General features: G+C 40.1%; 1 protein-coding gene across 1 annotated transcript; it reads left to right on the top strand.

Annotated features, from left to right (window-relative positions):
* Positions 1-1250: 1250 nt before the first annotated feature.
* LOC131248549 (uncharacterized) lies at positions 1251-25285 on the top strand. The gene is made up of 3 exons (XM_058248873.1): positions 1251-1587; positions 20874-21022; positions 24897-25285. Exons 1-3 carry the CDS (start codon positions 1402-1404, stop codon positions 25033-25035), a joined length of 474 nt encoding a protein of 157 aa, XP_058104856.1. The 5' UTR covers positions 1251-1401; the 3' UTR covers positions 25036-25285.
* Positions 25286-25543: the final 258 nt, after the last annotated feature.

Genomic DNA, 25543 nt, shown 5'->3' with positions numbered 1-25543 from the left:
CGTATTGATTAAGACATTCGCGATATTACTAGTCGGGACGCGGATTAGCTTCTGAACCTGACAGTAGCGAGACTGGCAACGGAAGTGATGTCACTACGTTCTGTGGGACCCACTAAGATGTATATGTTGCATCCACACCGTCCATCCATTTAGGACATGAGACAAAGAATGAGTTAGATCCAAATCTCAAGTGGGTCCACCACAGAAAATGGTGGGGATTGAACACCTACCCTTAAAAACATCTAAGGCCACAGAAGTATTCGATCAAGCTGATATTTGTTTTCTCCCTTATTCCATGTCTTTGTTAACTTATAAACAGGTTGGATCTCAAATAAAAATCATGCTGGGCCCAATGAAGTTTCAACGGTGGGCGTCATTTTCCCACTGTTTTCTGTGGTGTAGATACAACACAGACATCATGTGGGCCCACAGAACGTGGTGACATCACTTCATAGCGAAACTCCCTACTGTCTGGTTCTCGAACTCATTTATTAAACGGTGTTGACCGCACACTGCATCTGGACGCGAATTAAATATCCACGAGCCCACCAACCACAAACCTCGACGATCTTTCTCTACTCATATCCGTGCTTCTGTGTCCACCAAAACAAAAATCTTCCTCCTTAATCCAACGAGCTCACTGAATACAAATCAATGAGATCCGAACCGTTCATTAGACACATCTGCCATGTAAGATCATGTCCATTGATCAACCATCAACCTGATTGGTTAATCCAAGTGAGATCCTCAGTTATAAGATTAGTATGGTATGCAGGAGTATTTTCAGTTTATACTACCGTTGTCCGTTGCTCACTAATCCAGACCATTGATTTAATAGGCTTCACCTTGGACAGACCATGACTCAACACTCAATCCTAGACCTCCATTCTTTCTCATATTTTCGTGGTCACCAATCTAAAGGCTAGAATCAATCTATCTAGAAAAATTTCAAGACCCAATTCAGCCACTTTTGGGCCCCACCATACCAACGGTTTGGATCATTGAGACAAGGTCCCCCCTTGCACAAAAGGTGAAAAGCTGAGGATCTTATAAATTCATCATGATCCAATGACCGTCTTTGAATGGTCTGATCGGTGTGATATCCTACTTTTACATCATCCATGGGAAGGTCCACCTGATGAACGATCCAGATCCTACCCCACCCCACGAATAATGCTAGATCAAGGATGACATTCTTCAGTGTCCATCAAAGACACAGTACAATATATACATCGATGATGCATTGCCTCAAAGAACTCTTCCGTCTTCCTTTTCTCCTTCCCATTGAACGAAAACACAAACCCCAGCATCAACAACAGAAGGATCGAGACACAGATTCAAGTGGGCCATCATCAGCACCTTGTAATTGGACGGTGTGGATGGATTGAGTAGATCGAGGGAATGGCGAAGCTGTACGTGCAGACGGTACCCCCACCGGATCTGAACAAGAATACGGAGTGGTTCATGTACCCGGGCGTTTGGACGACATACATTCTCATCCTCTTCTTCTCATGGCTCATCGTTCTCTCTGTCTTTGGCTGTACACCTGGCATGGCCTGGACCATCGTCCATCTCTGCCATTTCCTTGTAAGCTTTCTATCCGTACATTCCTCTTCCCTCTAATTACGCTTTTCTATCTGATTCTGATTCGTAGTTTCTTGAATTTGAGATTTGATTGCTAGATCTGAATTTCAGATCGTTAGGGTTTGCGTGGAATTTGTCGGATTAGGGTCTCGGGAAGGTGCTTTCTTCCTTTAGATTTGGGGGTTTTCTGGGGTGAGTTTGTAGAATAACTGTATGCAGAGACTGCTTCTTGATTGGGGGTTTTGGAAAGTGATTTTTAATTTTTTTAAAATTATTTTTAATTATTTTTTGGGTATTTTGTATTTGCGTTTCGTTTGTAGGTTTGGATTCTTTTGTATTCTTTACAAGGATTTTTGGTGCTAAAAATTAGATAGGGACTTGAAAATTAGGGTATTGAATTTATACGCTGCTTAAGGTCGATGGAGAAATGGTGGCTGATGGGTTTTGCATGAGAGGGAAGATTTGGAGTGAAATTTGGATGTTATTGAAAATGAGTGTTTTTTTTTTTTTTTTTTTTTTTTTTGGGTTATTAATGAAAGTGGGGCCTCAGAGGTATTATTTTGATTGCGGAGCTTGGGTCTTATTTGGATTGAACCTAAGAATTGGGCTGTGTCGGGGTGCACAGTTGAAATGAATTGTGAAAATTCAGTTTAATCAGGATGAAATGACGAAAGTTATGGGTATTTCCTTGCATCCATCAGGATGAAGTAGCCTCAAATAACTGTAACATAAGTGTAGTTTGGAGCTCATGTCCTTAGTAGGAATGGAAATCACAATTTGGAGAGCAATTCAATTTCATACTGCATCCAAACACACCCTTTGTGTTGCTTCTCTTCCTTTTTGGAATTGCAAGCTGTTTTTGGTGAAACTCACTGATAATGATTTAAAAAAATGAAATATGGGTTTTGAGACAGTTTATACAGATGATGATACCAGTGGTCAATCTTGTTCGTTGTCTCTTATTTCCATTCATTATTTGGTTTCCTTCATAAACTAGTCATTTGAGTTGTTTCTTGCTTTTGGATGATTTGGCCTCAGACTCTTAGTTTCCATTTATATTAATATGAATATCAACCCCCAAATCTTTCTCCCCACTCATCTTTCTTTTTGTGAGTAGGTTAGCAATCAGTTGAGAATCATCTTCAACTCAGACCTTGTGACAGCATAGCAATTTATAAAGCTAAATGTAGTCAAATGACCATGAGCAAAAGCAGACAGTTCTCAAAAAGTTCAGAAAGGATGGGTGTGAAACCGTATTATGTAGTTTGAAATTAGTTTTTTAATTTGAAAAGAGGGGAATCTAGCATGAACTCATCACACAAATTTTCCTAGCTGGACTCAAATTCGAAACGTGGGACAGTGGTCCTTGCACCAAAAGCCTTCATCAGGTTGTTCCCACTGTGGGATGACTGTGCTAGAAAATTCAACTGTTTGGATGATCTTAACTGTCCAATTGATAAAGTACAACTGGAAGGTAACAGAAGATGATTGGCAATAATCAGCATCCCATGGAAATAGGTCTGCCAATTGGATGGGAAAGATTGGCAAGTCCTTCAATCTGCAGGTTATGGTCCCTCTGTGGGCGGCACAACGTGTGATAAGTAATGCAGATCATGGACGATTTACCACATGCCCAGTTCGAGTCAGTGCACCAAATAGAAAAATCGGTGTATTAACATTCAGGCCGGAACCCATTAATAAAATATAGAATTTACTTATTTACCCTTTTTTTTTTTTTAAATTTAAATGAAAACAAAGTCTGGATTTATGAATAGCACAATGTTGATTGAGTTAAAGGTGGTCCTGATAGAATCGTGGTAGTTGTTGTTGATAGGACAAGAGGAGGTTTGGTATTAGGAGCAACAGCAAGATTTGATGGTGGCTGTGCCATTTTGGGTTGAAGATTCTTGCTACTGAAGATCTAGATCAATCCTCCTTTTCATTCCCGCTTCCACCTAGGATTTCGTAAAGACATACAATAAAATTTCTGGAATGATCTCTAAGTATAGCTCCTCCATCTAGATAGCATCCACAGCCTCTTTCCATATAATTTTTTGTATGTTTTTGTTTGCACTACCAGAACCACAAGCATATGGGTTGAAAAAAAGAGCCGCTTCCATCTGGATAGCATCCACAGCCTCTTTCCATATAATTCTTGTATATTTTAATTTGCACTACCAGAACCACTGAAGCATGTGGGTAAAAAAAAAGCAGCATATCCAATGGTTTTCACTTTTGTTTTCTTTTTGTTGGAAGTACTCCAATGGGGTTTGTGTCTAAAAAATAATCACACAGTGACGTCCACTCCATCCATCATGTGCAGCACCACATGTTCACCCTTGAGCCCAAAAACCACACCAATCTGAAGTTTAGGTGGGCTAGACCAAACGGAAGCATATGGAATCATGTGTCAAACCTATAAATTTATGTGTGGTGGCACATGAGTTTTGGAATGGGCCCAATGGCATGGCTTTTGGTGCATCCCTTCATCCTTGTGGGCCACACCCATTGTTCGGAGTATCTCCAATATTATCAAAATATCCATTATCTGTATCTCTAGCTCGGTGATACTGATTACAATGGTAGCGATATTGATAATACCGGAGTCTTAGAAATTCCAAGTATCGGTGACTTATCACTAATTATTGCCAATTTATCGATATTGCCAATGTAATGCCAATATTTTTGACTATGTAAATTCTAGGTGTCGCTTGTGATGTAGGACATGAAATTAAATATGACATGCAAGATTTCAAGCTTTAGATCATACCAATTTTAAACAACCACAAACTTCCATGTCCTACATACGATTAAACATTCAGCAAGGGGAATCTACGGGGGTCCAAGCCTACACAAGTTTAAGACTGGATCAAATAAAATTATAAACCAAACAATGCCCAAAGCAAGGTATCCCAAATCGGTTACATATCGGCCGTAACGGCCGATACGTAACGGTAACGGTGGGACCCGTTACGCGATACGGGGTCGAAACGGCTGTTACGGGCCCTGAAAAAAAAAAAAAAAAACCTTACCTTTTTTTCCTTTATTTTCTTCTTCTTCTTCTTCTTCTTCTCGAGCAGCTGCGGCTGCGGCTGCGCCTGGCTGCTTCCTGATCTTCTTCTTCTTCTTCCTCTCTCTCTCTCTCTCACTCTCTCTCTCTCTCTCAATCTCTTCTTTCCCCCTTTCCCTCTTTTTCTTTTCTTTCTTTCCCTCTTTTTTACTTTTCGTTTCCCTCTCTCTCTCTTTTTTTTTTTTTAATTTGCAGCGGCTGACTGCTGTGGGTACGTGTCACGCAAAGACGAGCGCTGACACTCCTCGAGCTCCGAGTTGTACGAACGGTTCAAAAGGAGATCAAAGTTATATGGGCTCCACAGTGATGTATTTATTACATCTACACCGTTCACCTATTTTCAGAGATCATTTTAGAGCACCAGCCAAAAAATGAATTATATCCAGAGATCATCTGGACCACACCAAAAATAGCAGCAGGGATAATGATTTTCACGGTTAAATGATTTTTAGGGCGCACGGTAACGTTTATTTTCCATCCAATCAGATCAGACCCGAGTGGGCCTCACCATAATGTATATATTTTATCCATATTGTCCATCCATTTTGCCACGTCATTTTAAGTCAGGATTCAAAAAATTAGTAATATCCAAATCTCAGGTGGACCACACCATAGGAAATAGTGGTTATAGAATGCTCACCATTAAAAATTTCCTAAAGTCCACTGTAATGTTTATTTTCAATCTAACCTGTTAATTGGGTCACATTGACGTGGATGAAGGGAAAACACACATGTTAGCTTGATCTAAAACTTTTTTAGCCCCCAATAAATTTTTAACGGTGAACGTTTAATTATTATTGTTTCTTACGGTGCAATCCACCCGAGCTTTGGATGTGCCTCATTTTTGGGCTCATGCCCTAAAATTATTTAGCAAAATGGATGGATGGTGTAGATATAACACATTCATCACGGGTGAGGCCCCAAAAACTTTGACACGTGTGCTGCACTTTACATCTGAGTCCCTCCTAATTCAAGCCTTAAAAAATTGTACACAAGACATATATTAACTTGAAATTTGACAATTAAATTATGGACTACAATTGCTAACTCACAATGCCAAAATTAAATTATTTGAATAGTTTTAATTGTTAATTTGTGAACTTTTATTTTTTAAAATAGGGCCTTTTGATTTTTTATTTTACTTTTATGATTCACTATCCAATAAACGTCCACCAATTTATAAGTGGGATAATGACAATAAATGGCATGAATTTGAGGCTGATTTGGAGAATAAATTGGTCCTCCAAGTTAGCCCCAAATTGGCAACGCCATCTACCTAAATTTAATTTCATTTTTTTAAAGAACTATTGGGAGAAATGATATCAAGATGTTAAGTATATAAATTTCATATTTAAAAAATTAAATATATGAATTTTGTAGTCAAATTCAAGTTACCTGGTTAAAAAATTAATCAGACAGGCCGATACAACTTCTCACCAAAGAGTGGACCGTTACACTACCATAAACATGTTCCAATTTATAAATGAATGCATATTTGGAATCCTTAGAATATTCTGGATTTAATCTATATTTTTTCATATTTTTTTAGCAAAAAAAATTTGCGCCGTTACGGGCCGTTACGCCCCCGTATCCGTATCGGTTTCGGAGGGCACCGTTACGCCAACCGATACCGATACGGGACACCTTCGCCCAAAGGAGTATAAGATTCATCTAATCTTACAAAGGATTGTTCCCCAATTCAAGAGATTCACCATGTTTCAATTCGGGGGAAAATTTAGGTTTACAAAAGTTGGAAATACTTAGAATTTGAGATTATCTAGGGTTAGGGTTGGGGTTTTAAGGCGAGAGAGGAGAGGAATATAAGAAATCCAGAACCTGAGACGATCCACGCGTGTGGACAGCCACCTGGCCCAGGCGCACGTGCGTGAATCCCTGTCCGCACGTGTGTGGGGCCCACGGAACTGGAAAGCGCCACCTAGAGTGTGGTCAGCCAGGGGAGGCCCACTCTCATACCAAATTTCATTTTGATCCGCCACCTGGTGTGTGCGTGGTGCTTCGCCGAAGTTTCAGCTCCTCTGGGGGGACAGAATCTGAAAATTTGCTGTGGAAGAGAACTTGGGCACAAAAAAAAGGTGAATCTGAAGATGGAGGGTTGTGGAAGATGCTGAAGTGGAGAATAGGAGGTGGGACGATTTGAGATGGTTGTGGCTTCGCACCACGGTAGTTAGCCCTTCGAGGAATGGAGGATTTCGTACCCAATTAGCTTCTTCAATCTCAAAGGGAAAGAGAAGAAGAAAAGCGTAGAATTTTATTCATAGACTTCAATGAAAAAATACCTATATGGGATTGCCTATTTATAAGAAAACCTTAAACCCCAAAAGCCGTGCCATGTGCACACACTAATACTTAGAGATGAAGTAACAAAATAACAACTAATCTACACAATAAAAATCGTTCATGATGTTTCTAATAATGATAATAACCAAAACTCAAAATTCTAGATCATCTAGGATAGTGGGCTACGATCATGAGATCCAATAGTGGAATCCACATGATGATCAGGTCCACTCCAATGCACCATAGCATAGCCTCCTAACTAAGAGGTCCTCCATAGATGTTGTCATCGATCTAGATCGATAGTGGGGCCTTCCTCCTCCTTGAGTACGTGCATAGGGTGGGAGGCGTGCGTGTGCGCATGATGTCCCCATCAACTCTCCCCGGCTGTGAAGGTTTCGCCACTGACGAAACACAACTCCTGAACTGCTCCAAGATGTCAGGATCAAGTCTCTGAAGCTCCTCCTCAGTGAGTCATATACCGTTTGAAGCTGGGCGTGACTTCAACTTGACTATGAACTTTTGAAATTCACCGTCCGACGTCGATACTATCTGATGGTCCAGAATATCCTCTATCTCCTCTCTGGATGTAGAAAGGGTTGGTATGGGAGGTAGAGGCTGGGAAGATGGGTCAGGAAGGGGCCATGGATCAAGGGAAAGATCTAGGGAATCAGGATGGTTAGGTGAAAGGCTGGACAATGTATCAGTGGTCCCTTGAAATGCAACAAAATCCTCTACAGTGTATCAGCTAGTTCCCATGGAAGGTGGAAGATCTACCACATGCATTGAGACCGTTTCGTTTTATAATTTTGAATGGTCCAGCGCTACGCGCATGTAATTTATGAATGACTCTCTAAGGGTACCGCTCGGGCCTGATGTGGACCATCACAGAGTCCCATATATTGAATTCTTTGAATCGTTTATGATAGTTTGCAGAAATTTTATAATGTTCATTACTGGTATTGATCTTTCGCCTAATTTCTTGATGCAATGAATGAATATGATGTGCAAAAGACTCTGTAGATTCTGATGGCCTATGGGACAGGGACATAGGGACAAGATCGATAGGTTTTCTAGGTTTATAATCAGTAACGACTTCAAAAGGACTTAATCCTGTGGATCTATTGACAGAACTATTAAATGCAAACTCGGTGATATGTAGTGCAGTGTCCCATGTCCTGGTGTGTTCCCCTACTAAGCATCTAAGCAAATTTCTTAGGCTCTTATTGACCACCTCAGTCTAACCATCAGTCTGAGGGTGGTAGGCAGAAGAAAATTGGAGCCTAGTACTCATCATATGCCATAGTGTCTTCTAAAAATAACTCATGAATCGCACATCACGGTCAGATACTATGGTTTTGGGTAACTCATGAAGCTTGACAACCTCACTAAAGAACAACTTGGCAACATGAGATGTGTTGGAGGTCTTTGAATAAGGGATGAAGTGAGCCATTTTATAAAAACGGTTTACGACAACAAATATGGAATCTTGTTTCCAAGTAGTCTTGGGGAGCCCAAGCACGAAGTCTATACTGATGTCCTGTCAAGGGGCGAATGGAACTGACAAAGGTGTGTGTAGCCCTGTATTATTTTTTTCTTCTTTGCCAGTTGACAAGTACGACACTGCCTTATAATTTTGGCCACGTCTTGCTTGAGGCTTGGCTAATAGAATTTATCTTCCATTAGGGCATTGGTCTTGTTTCGACCAAAATGACCTGCAACCCCTCCTGAATGTAACTCCTAGACAATAAAATCACAGAGGGAGGTGCGAGGAATGCACAAATGGTCACTCCTAAACAAATATCCGTCCACTATCAAGTACTCATTGTTAGCTCCTGACGGACTCTCTAACAACGACGCGTACACAACTCCAAAATCTAGGCACTCAGAATAGTCCTCTCTAACACGCTCGAGCCTCGTGACTTCGACACTCATGGAATTGAGTAATGTGACTCGACGACTCAACACGTCGGCAGGCTTATTCTGTACACCGGTCTTGTGCTTAAGCACAAAAGTGTAGTCTTGAAGGAACTGGACCCATTGGGTGTGCTTAGGGTTTAATTTTTTCTGAGAGTTCAGATATCTCAAGGCTTCGTGATCTGAGAACAAGACGAATTCTTGCGGCCATAGATAATGACGCCAGTGGCGCAATGACTGCACTACCGCATAGAATTCTGTCATAGGTGGAGTATTTTTGCTTCACCTCATTCAGTTTCTCACTTAAAAAGGCGACAAGTTCTTAACTAAGTACTCATTTGCCGACTCCTGACGTGTCGCACGCGATATCAAAAGCTTTCGAAAAATCCGAAAGTCGCATGACTGGAGCTTCGGTCATCCTGACCTTTATCTCCTTTAAGGCCTTTGAAGCTGCCTTCGTCCATTGAAACTCTCCTTTTAAAAATAAAAAAAATAAAAAAAATGCAATCCGTGATGGGAGCCATAATGAAATTGAAGCTTCGAATGAACCGTCTATAGAAGGTGGCCAATAAAATTCGGAAGTCGTGTGACTGGAGCTTTAGTCATCCTGACCTTTATCTCCTTGAAGGCCTTTGAGGCTGCCTTCGTCCATTGAAACTCTCCTTTCTTTATGCAATCCGTGATGTGAGCCATAATGGAATAGAAGCTTTGAATGAACCGTCTATAGAAGGTGGCCAAGCCGTGAAAGCTGCGCACATCATGAGTATTGTGTGGTTCATGCCAATTGACATTGGATTGGACCTTCTCGGGATCCGTCGACACACCCTCAGCTGACACAACAAAACCTAAGAAGATAATACTGCTAGACATAAACGCACGCTTCTTTAGATTGACGTACAATTTCTCGGCTCTAAGGATCTTATAAACTTGCCTCAAATGGTTGAGGTGTTGTTCCTTGGTCATGTTATAAATCAGGAAATCATCAAAGTAGACGACCAGGAACTTTCCCATGAGGGGCCTCAGCACTTGGGTCATCACACTCATGAAGGTACCTGGGGCATTAGTCAGCCCAAAAGGCATGACTAGCGACTTGTATAGCCCATCCTTTGTCTTAAAGGCCGTCTTCCACTCATCACCAGGGCATACACGGATTTGGTGATAATAACTTTTGAGGTCAATTTTTGAGAAGATAGTAGCATTGGCCATCATATCCAACATGTCATCAAGACGTGGTATGGGAAACCGATACTTGACTGTGATTTTGTTGATGGCCCTACTATCAACACACATTCTCCATGCGCATCCTTCTTAGGTGTAAGGAGGGCGAGCACGGCACACGGGCTCATGCTCTCCCAAATGAAACCCTTTTCTAGGAGCTCATCAATCTATTTTTTCAACTCTGCATGCTCCTTTGGGTTCATTCTGTAATGAGTGAGGTTTGGTAGAGTCGTCCTAGGGACTAATTCAATGGCATGTTGTATATCCCTCATAGGGAGAAGCTCATCCGGTAGATTCTTAGGAAAGGCATCACGGAACTCATCCACTACTGGAATGGCCTCAGCGGGTAACTCTACACTAGCCTTTGGTGCACTCTCCTTAGCCACATGGGCGTACACTATCGAGCCCGACTCAAGTCTCTCGCTCAAAGTCTTTGGCATTTAGAATATGGAGAGACTTAGACTTGGACTTCGATTTCTTCAATTCTTTTGAGCCGCACACAACACGCTGTGGTGGACTCTTTTACAATCGTTTTCTTGGGTGGAAGTGGATTTAGCTCGACTTTCTTTCCCTCAAACCAGAATGTACACACATTCGAACGACCAAATATGGTGACATCCTTGTCATAAAGCCAGGGTCTACCCAAAATGATATAACCAACATCCATGGGAACAACATCACACCAAAGTATGTCCTTATATGATCGAAACTGAATAGGAACAAGACAATGGTGCGAGACTGGAATGGAAGTTTCATCAACCCAAGACATGCTATAGGGTTGAGGATGGGCTTCACGCTTCAAGCCCAAATGGCTCACAGTGACAGTTGATGCCACGTTGGCACAACTACCACTATCCACAATTATCTTGCAGTTCTTATCACCACATTTTGCGTAAGTATAGAAGATCGTGTTGCGTCGCCAATCGTCGGTATTCTTGGCTTGGGCAAAGGCGCAACGCGCAACTGCAAGGGTCGCAAACTCTTGCGCTCTTTCTTCCTCATCACTAGGGGTTTCTGCTGGTTCATATTCTTTCTTCTTACCATCACTTTCTAGGGACACTATTTCTACTTGCCCATTAATAAGGAACACCTTGGTGCCCTCTTTTGTGCCACACTGGTGGGCAAAGTGACCAAACCCCTAACATATAAAACACCTAGTCGCATTACTTTTGCGCGAGCTAGACCCCACAACTCCTTTACCCTTATCATCCTTAGGCTTAGCTTGAGAACTATTGGAAGGCTTGTATTGATATCCAATGCCGGGCTTAGCCCCAGAAGGGTTGGCCTTAACACCAGAATCACGAAACTCAAACCGCCTTCTCACAGATGCTCTGAGGTATTTCTCGACCTCCAACACTACTTGATACATTTGTTTAAGAGTGTCTTTGTCCTTGGCGAGTAACTCTCTCTTAATGTCAGAACGAAGGTTCGTCTTAAATCGAGCAAGAGTGAGTACGGGATCTTCTTCAACTTCACATCGGGTCAAGTACTCTTCAAACTTCTTAATATATTCAGTCACACTCATGAAACTTTGTCGAAGAGATTGCCATTCTTCAACCAATCTCAAGTGATAAGAGAGGGTGGTACTTTTCCTTAAAGAGTTTCTTTTATTTCTCCCTAATGGACTATTGGGGGCTCCCTTGACCTTTCTTTCTTTCGCTCCATAGTAACCCAAAATGATGGGGACATCACACGCACACGCACGTCGCCCCTCCTATGCACGTATGTGAGAGAAGGCCCCCACTGTCGATCTGGATCGATGATGACATCCAGGGAGGGCCTCCTAGTTAGAAGACGGAGTTTTGGTTAATTGGAGTGGGCCCGATAATCAAGTAAAGCCCATCATGGGATCTCATGATCGGGGCCTATTAGTCGGATTGATTTCATATTTTAGGTTTTGCTTATTAATGTTATTTAGAACATCATGGACGCTTTACATTTCTTTGATTAGTTTTTATTTTGGTTTACTTTATCGCCAAGTAATAGGTTGCGCGCATGGCGCGAGTTGTGGGGTATAAGGTTTTCTTATAAATAGGCACCCCTTGTAGCTTTTTTCATTCATTGAAGATTAATAAAAATTCTGCATTTTTCTACTCTTTGAGTTGTGAAGCTTAATTGGGTGCGAAGCCCTCCCTTCATCTAAAGGCTAACAACCGTGGTGCGAAGCCACATCTATCCCGATTCACCCCCATCTATCTCCATATCTATTACCTATCTTCTATCATCTCTTCTTCTCATCTCACCCTATCATCTATACTTCGAATCAGTCATCTATTGCAGCAATTCTTCTCCCTACAGCAGATTTTCAGAACCAAGGAGGGCTGAAACTTCGGCGGAGCACCGTGTTCAAACCGATCATCCGTTTGGCCTGAAATTTGGCGGGAAGGTGGCCCATCCTTGGTCGACTAGACCCTAGCTGGCCAATCCCAGATTTGTGGGCCCCACACATGTGCGGGCCACCATCCACGCACGTGCGACAAGCCGATTTGTTGTCCACTCGTGTGGGCCAATCACAGGTGTCTCTCATCTCCTTCATTCATCTCTCACGTAATTTCCCTAACCCTAACCCTAGATTGTTCTAAATCCCAATTTCTATGCCCTTTTTTTTAAAATTTTTTTTTTTTTTTTTTAACCCTAGGTTTTCCCGAATTGAACATGTGAATCCCTTGGATTGGGAAAATTATTTCTGTGCATGTGTGGATGAATTTACCCTCCTTTGATTCTTGTTTGGTCGATAATTTTGATTGATCCGGCCCTAGCATGTGTAGGCCTGGATCCGCATAAGATTCCCCTTGATTGAATGCTTGGTACTTTTGTGTGGGATATAAAATTTGTGTAATTGTTTCTGAACTAATGTGATTTTAAGCCTGAAATCTCGCACATCATATTTGAATTTCATGTCCTACATCAAATTTGGTATCAGAGCTTAGGGTTCTTATAGGGGAATGCATTACATGTTTAGGGTTTAGTTGTTTATGTTCATTATGCATCAATTCTCATCATATATGACTATTTAGAGGTCCATAAGCCCTGACATAAGCTGCTGAAATTTTCCGTTATCCCCTTATTTGAATTATTTTAGAAATTAACTTAGCTTTCTATTTCTAGGTTTAGAAACCTTTCCTTTTCTATTTTTAGAAACTAAATTTTTAATAACTTTCTCGATCTGTTTTTAGAAACTAATTTCCTTTCCCTTTTCTTTTTAGAAACTAGTTTACTTTCCTTTTTCTTTTTTAAAAACTAACTTACTTTCTATTTTTTAGGAACTTTACTTTTTTTTTTTTTAGAAACTAGGTTGTTTTATTTATAGAAACTTTCTTAATTTGTTTTTTTTAGAAACTTTCCTAATTTGTTTTTGGAAACTTTCCTTTTTTTTTTTAGAAACTAGGTTGCTTTTTTAGAAACTTTCCTAATTTGTTTTTTTTTAGAAACTTACTTTCTATTTTTAGAAACTTTCCTTTTTCTTTTTTAGAAACTAGGTTGCTTTTTTAGAAACTTTCCTAATTTGTTTTTAGAAACTTTCCTTTTTTTATTTTTAGAAACTAGGTTGCGTTTTTAGAAACTTTCCTAATTTGTTTTCAAAAACTTTTCTTTTTCGTTTTTAGAAACTAGGTTGTTTCTTAAAAAAAAAAAAAAACTTATATTTTGACAACTATATTGCTGAATTTTGGCTAGCACTCTATACTAAACATGGAACGAATGCTAGAGTCACTAAACAACTTGTCCAAGCAGATTGAGTCTTTGGGTAAGTGCTTGGAAATGGACCAATGCTTTGAACAGCTTGATGTGCGCATTACCTGACTATAGACCATCGCCAGGGCAACCCCACCATCGGGAAAGATGTCTAATCTCAGGCATGTAGCTTGGAGGATAGACCAATGAATGGAGTTGGTCAAGGAATCAGTTATGGACGTGCACCCGTGCACCCACCCCACAAGGGACATCAAGACCACTATTTTGAGGGGTACAACATGTGTGGCCTTGTGGCTGGAGAGAGTAGACCAGAGGCTAGTGTAGAGTTACCCACTGAGGCCATTCCGGTAGTGGATGAGTTACGTGATGTCTTTCCTGATGATCTACCAGATGAGTCTCTCTAGAAGAGGGATATAGAGCACACCAGAACATGGGACACCGTAATACTTACAGTCGAGTTTGCGTTTAAGAGTTCTGTCAATAGGTCCACAGGTCTTAGTCCTTATGAAGTTGTTACTGGTTATAAATTTGGAAAACTTATTGATCGTCCCTATGTCACTGTCCCATAGGCCGTTAGAGCCTGCAAAGTTTTTTGCGCATCACATTCATTCATGGCATCAAGAAATCAGGCAGAAGATCACTACTAGTAATGAACATTACAAAATTTCTGTAGACCAGCATAAACGTTTCAAAGAATTCAATATTGGGGACTCTGTGATGGTTCGCATCAGGCCCGAGCGGTATCCTCCGGGGGCCGTTTGTAAGTTACACGCGCATAGCGCTGGACCCTTCAAAATTATAAAATGAAACAGTTTCAATGTGTATGAGGTAGATCTTCCACCTTCCATGGAAATTAGTTCCCCATTCGATGTGGAGGATCTAGTTACTTTTTAGGGGATCACTGATACTTTGTCCGGCCCTTCGCCCACCCATCCTGATTTTTCAGATTTATCCCTTGATTCATGGCCTCCTCCCGACCCATTTTCCTAGCCTCTACCTCCCATACTCACCCTTCCCGACCCATTTTCCCAGCCTCTACGTCCCATACCTACCTGTCCTGACCCATTTTCGCAGCCCCTACCTCCCATACCTATTCTTCCTGACCTTTCTTCCCAGCCTTTACTTCTCATACCTAACCCTCACACACCCAGAGAGAATAGAGGATATCCTGGACCATCAGATAGTTTCAATGTCGGACGGCGGGTTTCAGAAGTACCTGGTTAAATGGAAGTCACGCCCAGCTTCAAACAATACGTGGTTTACTGAGGAGTTTCAGAGACTTGAGCCTGACATCTTGGAGTGGTTTAGGAGTTGTATTTCGCCAGTGGCGAAATCTTCGTAACCAGGGAGAATTGATGGAGACATTACACCCGCACGCACATGCACGCCCCCCTACGCACGTAAGCGAGAGAAGGGCCCCACCGTCGATCTGGATCGATGACGACATCTAGGGAGGGCATCTTAGTTAGAAGACGGAGTTTTGGTTCATTGGAGTGGGCCTGATAATCAAGTAAAGCCCATCATGGGATCTCATGATCGGGGCCCACTAGTCGGATTGATTTCATATTTTAAGTTTTGCTTATTAATGTTATTTAGAACATCATGGACGCTTTACATTTCTTTGATTAGTTTTTATTTTGGTTTACTTCATCACCAAGTAATAGGTTGCGCACATGGCACGAGTTTTGGGGTATAGGGTTTTTTTATAAATAGGCGCCCCTTATAGCTTTTTTCATTCATTGAAGATTAATAGAAATTCTGCATTTTCCTACTTTCTGAGTTGTGAAGCCTAATTAGGTGCAAAACCCTCCTTTCATTGAAGGGCTAACAACTGTGGTACGAAGCCACATCTATCCCGATTCGCCCTCATCCATTTCCATCTCTATTACCCATTTTCCACCATCTCTTCTTCTCATCTCACCCCATCATTTACACTTTGAATCAGTCATCTATTGCAACAATTCTTCTACCCACAACAGATTTCCAGAATCTGGCCCTGCAGGAGGGCTAAAACTTCGGCGGAGCACTGTGTTTAAATCGATCATTCGTTTGGAGGAAAGGTGGCTCTGAAATTTGGAGGAAAGGTGGCCTATCCCTAGCCGACCAGACCCTAGCTGGCCAATCCCAGATTCGTGGGCCCTACACACGTGCGGGCTACCATCCACGCACGTGCGTCAAGCCGATTTGTTGTCCACTCGTGCGGGCCAATCACAGGTGCTCTCTCTCATCTCCTTCACTCCGCTCTCACCTAATTTCCCTAAGCCTAACCCTAGATTGTTCTAAATCCCAATTTCTATGCCCTTTTTTAAACCCTAGGTTTTCTCAAATTGAAACATGTGAATCCCTTGGATTGGGAAAATTATTTCTGTGCATGTGTTGATGAATTTACCCTCCTTTGATTCTTATTTGGTCTATAATTTTGATTGATCCGGCTCTAGCATGTGTAGGCCTGGATTCACATAAGATTCCCCTTGATTGAATGCTTGGACTTTTGTGTGGGATATGAAATTTGTGTAATTGTTTCTGAACTAACATGATTTTAAGCTTGAAATTTCGCACATCATATTTGAATTTCATGTCCTGCATCACAAAACCTCTCAGCTTGGCCCACAAGCTTCATCTTGGAAAATGGGACTCGACCAGCATCCGACATGTCATACCACTCAACATAGTGGTCCATATCTGCCAACCAATCTAGAAAAACTTTAGGGTCCAAGTGGCCATCAAACGTAGGGGCCTCTACTCTAATTCCCTTGAAGAGTTACGCATCTAGGTCTTAATGATTATGATACCCCTCACCGGGTGGGTGCACGGGTGTACGCCCATGACCCATTTCTAGACACCCCCATTCCTTTATCTATCCTCCTGACCACCTGCCTGAGATTGAACATCTTCCCCAATGGTAGGGTTTGCTCGAGTGGAGGTCTCTAGTTGGGTAACGCGCACATTAAGATGTTCAAAGCGTTGGTGAATACGTTGTTCCAAGCGCCTACCCAAAGACTCAAATTGCCAGGTTATGTTATTCATTCTCTTGCAATTGCTCCATGTTTAGCGTATGGTTCAAACCAAAGCCACGACCAGTACGTGTGGGCATACAACCGCTCACTTAACACAAAGACTCTCTAATACAACTATATGCATCTAAATGAGACTAAATGATCCTATAGGACTCTATATGATGGAAACTACACAACACTACTAAAATTCCAGCAATATAACTGCCTAAATAATTTGTTAACAGAAAAATGAGCCATGAAATTTGGGGATTTTCTGACAACAGAAAATTCAACAACCCATATCGTGAATGATGGGTCCTAAACAGCCCTATATGAGGAGATTTGATGCAAAATAAATATAAATAAATTAAACCCTAAACATGCAATGCATTCCCCTATGAAAACTCTAAGCTTTGATACTAAATTTGATGTAGGACATTAAATTAAATATGACATGCAAGATTTCAAGCTTTAGATCATACCAATTTTAAACAATCACAAATTTTCACATCCCACATACGATCAAACATTCAACAAGGGGAATCTATGGGGGTCCAAGCCTACACAAGTTTAGGGCTGGATCAAATAAAATTATAAACCAAACAATGCCCAAAGGAGTGTAAGATTCATCCAATCTTGCAAAGGATTGTTTCCCAATTCAAGAGATTCACCATGTTTCAATTCGGGGGAAAATCTAGGGTTTGCAAAAGTTGAAAATACTTAGAATTTGAGATTATCTAAGGTTAGGGTTGGGGTTTTAAGGCGAGAGAGGAGAGAAATAGAAGAAATTCAGAACCTGAGACGATCCACGCGTGTGGACAGCCACTTGGCCTAGGCGCACATGTGTGAACCTCTGTCCACACGTGTGTGGGGCCCACGGAACTGGAAAGCGCCACCTAGAGTGCGGTCGGCCAGTGGAGGCCTACTGTCACACCAAATTTCATGTTGATCCGCTGCCTGGTGTGTGCATGGTGCTCCGCCGAAGTTTCAGCCCCTTTGGTGGGCCAGAATCTAAAAATCTGCTGTGGAGGAGAACTCAGGCACAAAAAAAAGGTGAATATGAAGATGGGAAGGCTGTGGAAGATGATGGAAGTAGAGAGTAGGAGGTGAGACGATTTGGGATGGTTGTGGCTTCGCACTACGGTAGTTTGCCCTTCGAGGAAGGGAGAGTTTTGCACCCAATTAGCTTCTTCAATCTTAGAGGGAAAAAGGAGAAGAAAAACGCAGAATTTTATTCATAAACTTCAATGAAAAAAATACCTACATGGGGTTGCCTATTTATAAGAAAATCCTAAACCCCAAAAGCAGCGCCATGTGCACACACTAATACTTAGAGATGAAGTAACAAAAATAACAACTAATCTACGCAATTAAAACCGTTCATGATGTTTCTAATAATGATAATAACCAAAACTCAAAATCTTAGATCATTTAGGATAATGGGCTACGATCATGAGATCCAATTGTGGAATCCACATGATGATCGGGTCCACTCAAATGCTCCATAGCACATCCCCCTAACTAAGAGGTCCTCCATAGATGTCTTCATCAATCCAGATCAATAGTGGGGCCTTCCTCCTCCTTGAGTATGTGCGTAAGGTTGGGGGCGTGCGCGTGCGCATGACGTCCCCATCAGCTTGTATTGCCTATGTATCCATATCACCAATATTTTCAGTTGCGTGAATTTAAGGTGTAATTTGTATTGCCAGTGTATCAGCGATATTTCAATAATATCGCGAATGTATCGATATTGCCAAAAATCTGTATATTAAAAAAATCCATTTAAAATTTTTTATGGGCACATGGTTGTATGCAGTGTTCAAATTGTCGAGACCACAATCTTTCGTTTCCTTTCCAGTTGTCGACATTTTCTCGGTGAAGTATTGTGTTGTCGATATTTTGAAATATCAATGGATGTTTGGATGGATAAATGGGATGGTTGGATTGGTTTCTTATGACAACACGTGCTTTTACGCCCCCATTAAATGGAAACTTATTATGTTTGCATTTATTTTTATTTTTTAGTTTTTTGCAAATTTTTATTCCCAAATATGTAAATGTGTATTTTAGCATCTCCTGAAGTTTCACTGAAAAATTCCACCGATTTCCCCATATTTCCCTAATGGTTCCCCTCTTTTTTGGTTATTGGCAATATTATCAATGCTATCAATATTGTTTCTGTATCCCCGGCAAATGAAACTTGTAGCGATACCGATACTTCGAACACTAGCCACACCATATCAGCAGTTGGATGCCATACAACTTGGTGGGCCCCACATACTGTCTGAAATGTTTTAATGGTGTGCTTCCCCATCCCAACTGTTTTGTGTGCCGTGGCCCTCCTGATCTTTGGTCAGGCTCATTTTTTGCCTAATGGCCTAACATAAAAAAGCACACATGATGGATAGATTGGATTTCATGTACTGATCATGGTGAGCCCTACAGAGGTTTACACACACGCACACACACATTCTCTGTGTGTGCATCCATCTGTGTATATGGGAAATGATCACATGGAGCTGACTCCACTAGAGCCTCTAGTGGAGTTGAGCTTTGTGGGCTCCAAGTGGCGTGTGCACGACAACCACTCCATCTAGAAACTGCGCTCCCATGTTAGCCCCTAAGCCCAAAAATCATGCCGATCGATGGCTCAAGTGGACAACAGAGAACTCAATGATCATTCCCACACGCATGCACAAACAAACAATGATTTTTTAATTGATTGATTGATTGTTTATAGTTGGAAAGTGGTTTACATGACAGTGCAATGGAGGTTAACTTCATTGCAATGGAAGTTGACAAGTTTTGTTCCTGCCTAAGGATAGTTTAGCATTTGGCTGGTTCGCAGCGATGCAAGAAATGGATACATGAAATATTATGTCACATTTTAAAACAAATATTATCATGGTTTTAAAAAAACAGTTATGGTACACTCATATTCTAGCTGTATTGGTCGCCAGTCCCCGCCGTTGCTTGATATGGGGGTGGATTGGTTGACTAGAAGATATGGGGCAAGACATGCATAAAGGCCTTCTTTTGTTTTTTTTATTGTTCTCTATTTTTTTTCCCCTTTCATTTCAACCTTGAGGAAGTTTTTAAAAGCTTATTTTAGGCTAGAAATTTTTTTTTTTTTGGAAATGCAGAACTTATTTTAGACTAGATCTAGGCCTATTTGGGGAATCACAACACAAAATTGTAGTGGGATTCGACGCATCAAAGTGGAATTGACCATTTTGGAGAAATTTCAGGAAAATGGGGTAAAGCATATATTTTTTTAGTCCCCCCCCCCCCTCTTTTTGTTGTATTTCAAAGAAATTAATTGACTAAATTATGCTTAATTTGTGTTTGATTAGGGCCTAATTGGTTGACTTTAAGCAGATCAAGCTGTTTGGCAGCATGCTTACCAAAGAAATACACCATTGAATACCTGTTTAAGATACCATAAAAAACGGTTTTGCTGTTTTACATTTTCCCTAATTTTTCCCAATACACGTTTCAAGATTTTTTGGCAACAAAAAAGGAAAAAGGCCAACATGTGCCCATATTGTCTGATCTGTCCCATAACATTTTTTTTTTTTTGCCCAGCTGATTTGCCTGTTGATACCATTATTTAAACCTTGGCTATTATAGTATTTACCCAGAAGCGTGGAATGTGAAATGTTGGTAATTGCAGGGAGAAAAAAGTTCATAGTACCTATCAGTTGGTTTAGAGGACAAAATTCTGGGAATTCAGGATCTATGTTTCCTTATGGGTCTTTTTTATTCCAATTGGATCTTTCTATTATATGAGTGGCAATTAACTATTTTTTTATTTTTGTTTTTCTGACTCTCACCACTCTTGTGGTAATTTTAGGCCTGCTAGAACTTTTAAGTATCTACTTTGACTCTTATTTTTTTAACATGATATTTTGTTGTAAACAAGCCAGTGTCTTGTTTTGGTGTTCTTGGGCCATCAACATAGCTGGATATATTCAATTGATTGGTTATCATTTTTCTTTCTTCACATTTTTTCTTGGAGGTGCAATTTATCCTTTTTTAATTCTTATTTTAGGTTGTAATTGTTGATTTGGTTTGATTGATGCTTTTGTCTCTGCCTTTAGGTAACTTACCACTTCTTCCATTGGAAGAAGGGAACTCCATTTGCCGATGACCAGGGCATCTATAATGCCTTGACTTGGTGGGAGCAAATTGACAATGGCAAGCAACTCACTCGAAATAGAAAGTTTTTGACTGTCGTACCATTGGTGTTGTGAGTATACTTCCATCCACATTTTAGTTTGAACATTGCAAATCTTAGAAATGAGTATATTAAAGAATCAATTTGATGATATAATGGCTCGTAAAAATAGATAGTTGTAGACAACTGGCCCAAGTTCGAAGGGTTAGAATTATCCATCCACTCAGCGTGATTGTTTCCACCATGACTTGTGCCTAGGAGACGAGTAACTAAAATGTTTACAAGCCCTGTCTCAATGTATCTTATGGAGAGAGGGCCACTTAATGGTTACATGTTTGAACGGCATACCCAACCCTTGGTTTTAGATAGCGATTTTGGATTATGACTCGCCAGGAGGCTGAAACCAATATGACTCGCCCCAACTTATTATGTTTGGCTTCATTTCCGTCAATGTTTTAAATAGCAATTATATGAATATTGGTATCATATCGGCTTATCAAGGTGTTCCATATTGTTACAATATGCTCGTAAGGCCAATAAGTATAGGTAACGGCTATGACCGTTACGCGATACAAGGGTGAAACGGGGCAATTGGTTTTTTGGGACCGTATCGGCCGTTACGGGGCATAACGGGGGTAACAGTTGAAAAACAGCCACCTTTTCCCCTATTTAAATCCATTTTTCTTCTCATTTTTTCACTTTTCTCATTCCAAAAATTCTTGTATATCATTTTACAATAAATTTTGACCACTGTTACTATAATTTTTAAGATTAAAATCGTAGATTGAAGTGATTTGAGCAAATGGAAGCTTTGAGGGCCATTTTTTCAAAAAATTGAAAAAGTAGTATTTATGCTCTTTTATTTATTTATTTATTTATTTAAGTGCTTGATTGTGATGTGTAAACATTAGAGACATATAATATAATCATGTTCACAAATTCACTAGACAACCTAATACAACACTCTCACCAAAGAATGGACCGTTACACTACCATAAACAAGTTCAAAACAAAAAATGAATACATTTTTGGAATATTTACATTATTATGGATTTTCTAGATATTTTTTCAGAAATTTTTTGGCAAAAGAAAATTTTCTACCATTACGGGGGTCTTAACGGTCATTATGCCCCTATATCGGTAATGGTGGTGACTGTTATGGCCACAGTTACCGATACGGAATACCTTGCGGCTGATACGACTATATCATATCTGTATCGGCACGAGCTGATACACAATACGGGGCTGTATCAGTCCGATACCAAAAAAATTGACCCGGGTGTATTGGCACCGATACGGCCGATATGTCTATAAAAGCCCAATTTTGATTTTTTTTTTTTCAAAATTTCACATTTCTTCTCTCTCTCTCTCTCTCTCTCTCTCTCTCTCTTTGTTGTTCTTCTTCTTTTTTTTCCCATTTAAACCATTGGAGAGAAGCTTAAAAACTTATTTTAGGTTAGATCTAGACCTATTTTTGGATCAAAACAAATGATTTGAATGGGATTCGACAAATCAAAGCAAAGTGGACCATTATAGGAAAAATAAAAAAAAGGGTAAACCTTCACCTTTTATATATATATATATATATATATATATATATATATATATATATATATATATATTCTTTTTGTTGTGTTTCAATGTAAAACAGGCCACTGTTCACTAAATCATGCTTGATTTGTGTTTACTTGGGGCCAATTTAGTTGACCTTCAACAAGTTAAATTGACAGACTACATTCTTATCAAAGAATGGTCCGATGCACCATTGAATACATGGTCAAAATACGAAAAAAAAAGGATAGATTCTTGGATAACTGAATCTTTTCCTGATTTTTCTAATATTTTTCCCATTATTTTGCTTTTTTTTTTTTTTTGACCGATACTAGCCGATACGGCCCTGATATCGATACGCTACGCCGTCTTGTATCAATTTTGCGCCGGGCCACTACGTTGATCAATACCAACATTCAAAACCATAAGTGAATAGCTTGTAGCATAGCTTCACTCTTCTAAAGCATGAGGCATAAGCTACATAGCGCTTTTAGATTTTTTAAAAAAAATTAAGGTTGCACTTGGTTGCACCAAAAATCATGAAATTTCAAGATATTTTGCACCAAATTAGACTGACTAATAATGAAATTTCATGATATTTGGTGCAACCAAACACAACCCAAAATAATAGGAAAAATAGAGTAAACATTAACTATAAAGATAAAGAAAGAGCAACATAATTGTGTTAATGCTGTCAGTTTTATTATTTTACTAAATTTGCTAAAAAGATAAACCAATTTTTATTGAAAAATAAAAAATGTAAAAAATCATTGAAAATATTAATTGATTTTTGTTTTATTGAGAAAAACTCATAGTGTAAGCTACTAGCATGTAGCGTATGGCGTATGTAAAATTAGTGTGTAGCATAGGCTAAGCGACTCATCCCTTATACCAACTAAAACTGAGGCAACTCTTCGAAACTGTAGTCTCGGACAATATTGTGAACTATGCAGACCTGGTACATGTTACATTCATGTGCTCGTTCGCTAAATTTGGGGAAACAAAGTATGCTTAGTGGTTCACTCTGGTAATAGGGGAGAGATAAGGGGGAGTGGGATTTAACCAAGAAATAGAAGTTTAAAATGAAGAGATTGTTAGCCCTCCCTGGTGGGAAAGAGTTTTTTCTTTCTATTTTTGGGTGTGAAAATGTGCAAAAGTGAAGCATGGGAGAGAGGCTCTTTAGTTATTTATGTGTTATTTTTGAAGTTCTTACTGGGGTGCGCAGGTGTCCCAAAGTTAAGAGGGTAAGCTTCAGCCTAAAATTTGTTAAGAATTCCTAATCATTAATATGCCCTGAGAATACTAGCCAAGCTATTGCTTGCATGTATTTGAAAAATTCTTTGAGTGATCAAGTTGTGGTATGGCCTGGAGAGTTGAGTCCTTTTTTTCTCTCTTTTTTAAATGTTCCCCCACATGGTGGTAAAGTCACAAGGGTTTTGCACTCTGAAGATCATGAAACCCTAGATTCAAGGAAGAATTCGGTTTCAAGGATGATTCAAATATTCAGTGATGAATATAGAAGTTGGAGGCTTCGAATCATTCAACAAAGAGCATTGCCATACTGTCAGTATTATTAGATGGTTTGTATGAAATGTCTAGTTTCAAGGGCAATACTGTTAGGATATCCTAGGTATATTGAGATCTGATGCTGTTCTTTTTCTCTTCTTTGTTCTAGATGTACCTGATAGCTGTGGTTATGAACAGTACATTTTAGTGTTGATTGAAGCCCGTCTTGCTTGTGACTTTTTTGGACTTGATCTCCAGTCTAAAAAACTTAAATGCAGAGAAGAGACTCGAGAATTCCAGGAAAAAAAAGAATATCATGATGCGAGACAAGGCTTGTATTAGTTCACCAACCACTACCACAAAATGGTGGTGCCTCATCCCTCCTTGTATGGGGCACACATACAATTATCCAGGCCATCGAATTTTGGGGCAGTCCTGGATGGATCATAGCTCAAAATCGCACTAATCAATCTTGACCATCCGTTGGCAGCTATAAAATGGATGTTTAAAAGTAAAATAGTGATTGGTGCTAATTCAATGGGGAAAAATGGATGGTTGCTATCATCTTTTCAGCTTGATTTTTGGTTTATGCTGCGTCCACAATTGGGTCATTGATTCAGACGTGTCTGGAATTCAAGAATGCAATGTGTTTGGTGGATGAGTCACTGCTGTTTCTAAAATGATGGTGAGCACTGAACAGTAAAATAGCTGTCCAGCCCCAATACGTGTTGTTAGGGCATATGTGGTCCACGACCATACTCTCTTTTCTGTAGTTTGTCCAATGAGGCTGCCCTGATTTCTCAAGTGAACCCTTGCCCAATTGAGAATTTGTTTGAACAGTTAATCTTTATTTGTGTCATTGAGAGGCTTCTGCTTGATTCATGGGCAGGTACTTGATAGCCTCACACACAACAGACTACCAACATCCAATGCTGCTCCTCAACACCCTTGCTGTGATTGTACTGGTGGTCGCCAAGTTCCCCAACATGCACAAGGTCCGTATTTTCGGAATCAATGCAGACCAATGAGTGTTTGGTATTAAGGAAAGACGGTTAGTTTCCTCTGTAAAAGCCCTTTGATCCTCTTACTCGATGGTTGTCTATGTACAGAAGCTGGAATGGAAGGGTATTGTTTTTCGTTTTATGAATGAGAATTTTATGCTGATTGCTTTACTATTTCTGTTTGATACAAAAATAATAAGTGTATTCCATTTGTGTAGCTCATAAGATCTGATCCACTCCTTTTGAAGGGCTTACCATATTGTTATTGTTTGGAACAGTTAGGAAGACTCTGTTTCTCATGTATGCTCTTTCATGTCATCTAGACTTAGATTAGATTTTTCCCAGACCAAATGCCTAATGCCTATTCATGTCATGTTGTGACATGCATGACCATGAAATTGATAAATGGGTTTGATGAAGGGAGATGTAGAAACCTATTGCAATACCCATGCTTCGTCATCGCATTCAACTATCTGTAATTCCCACCACTGTCCAAGTCATGCATTATGGCTGGTGTATTCATCATTTCATCATC

The sequence above is a fragment of the Magnolia sinica genome, chromosome 6, assembly GCF_029962835.1.
Source record: "Magnolia sinica isolate HGM2019 chromosome 6, MsV1, whole genome shotgun sequence".
NCBI lineage: Eukaryota > Viridiplantae > Streptophyta > Magnoliopsida > Magnoliales > Magnoliaceae > Magnolia > Magnolia sinica.
Note: the sequence above shows the minus strand (reverse complement) of the source record. Positions and strands in the feature narration are given on the sequence as shown.

Bases quoted from the DNA above. Each gene is read 5' to 3' on its own strand.
- LOC131248549 (XM_058248873.1), top strand. From the start codon at position 1,402: ATGGCGAAGCTGTACGTGCAGACGGTACCCCCACCGGATCTGAACAAG. The intron at 1,588-20,873 runs GTAAGCTTTCTA...CTCTGCCTTTAG, and splicing joins TCCATCTCTGCCATTTCCTT to GTAACTTACCACTTCTTCCA. The intron at 21,023-24,896 runs GTGAGTATACTT...ATTCATGGGCAG, and splicing joins ACTGTCGTACCATTGGTGTT to GTACTTGATAGCCTCACACA.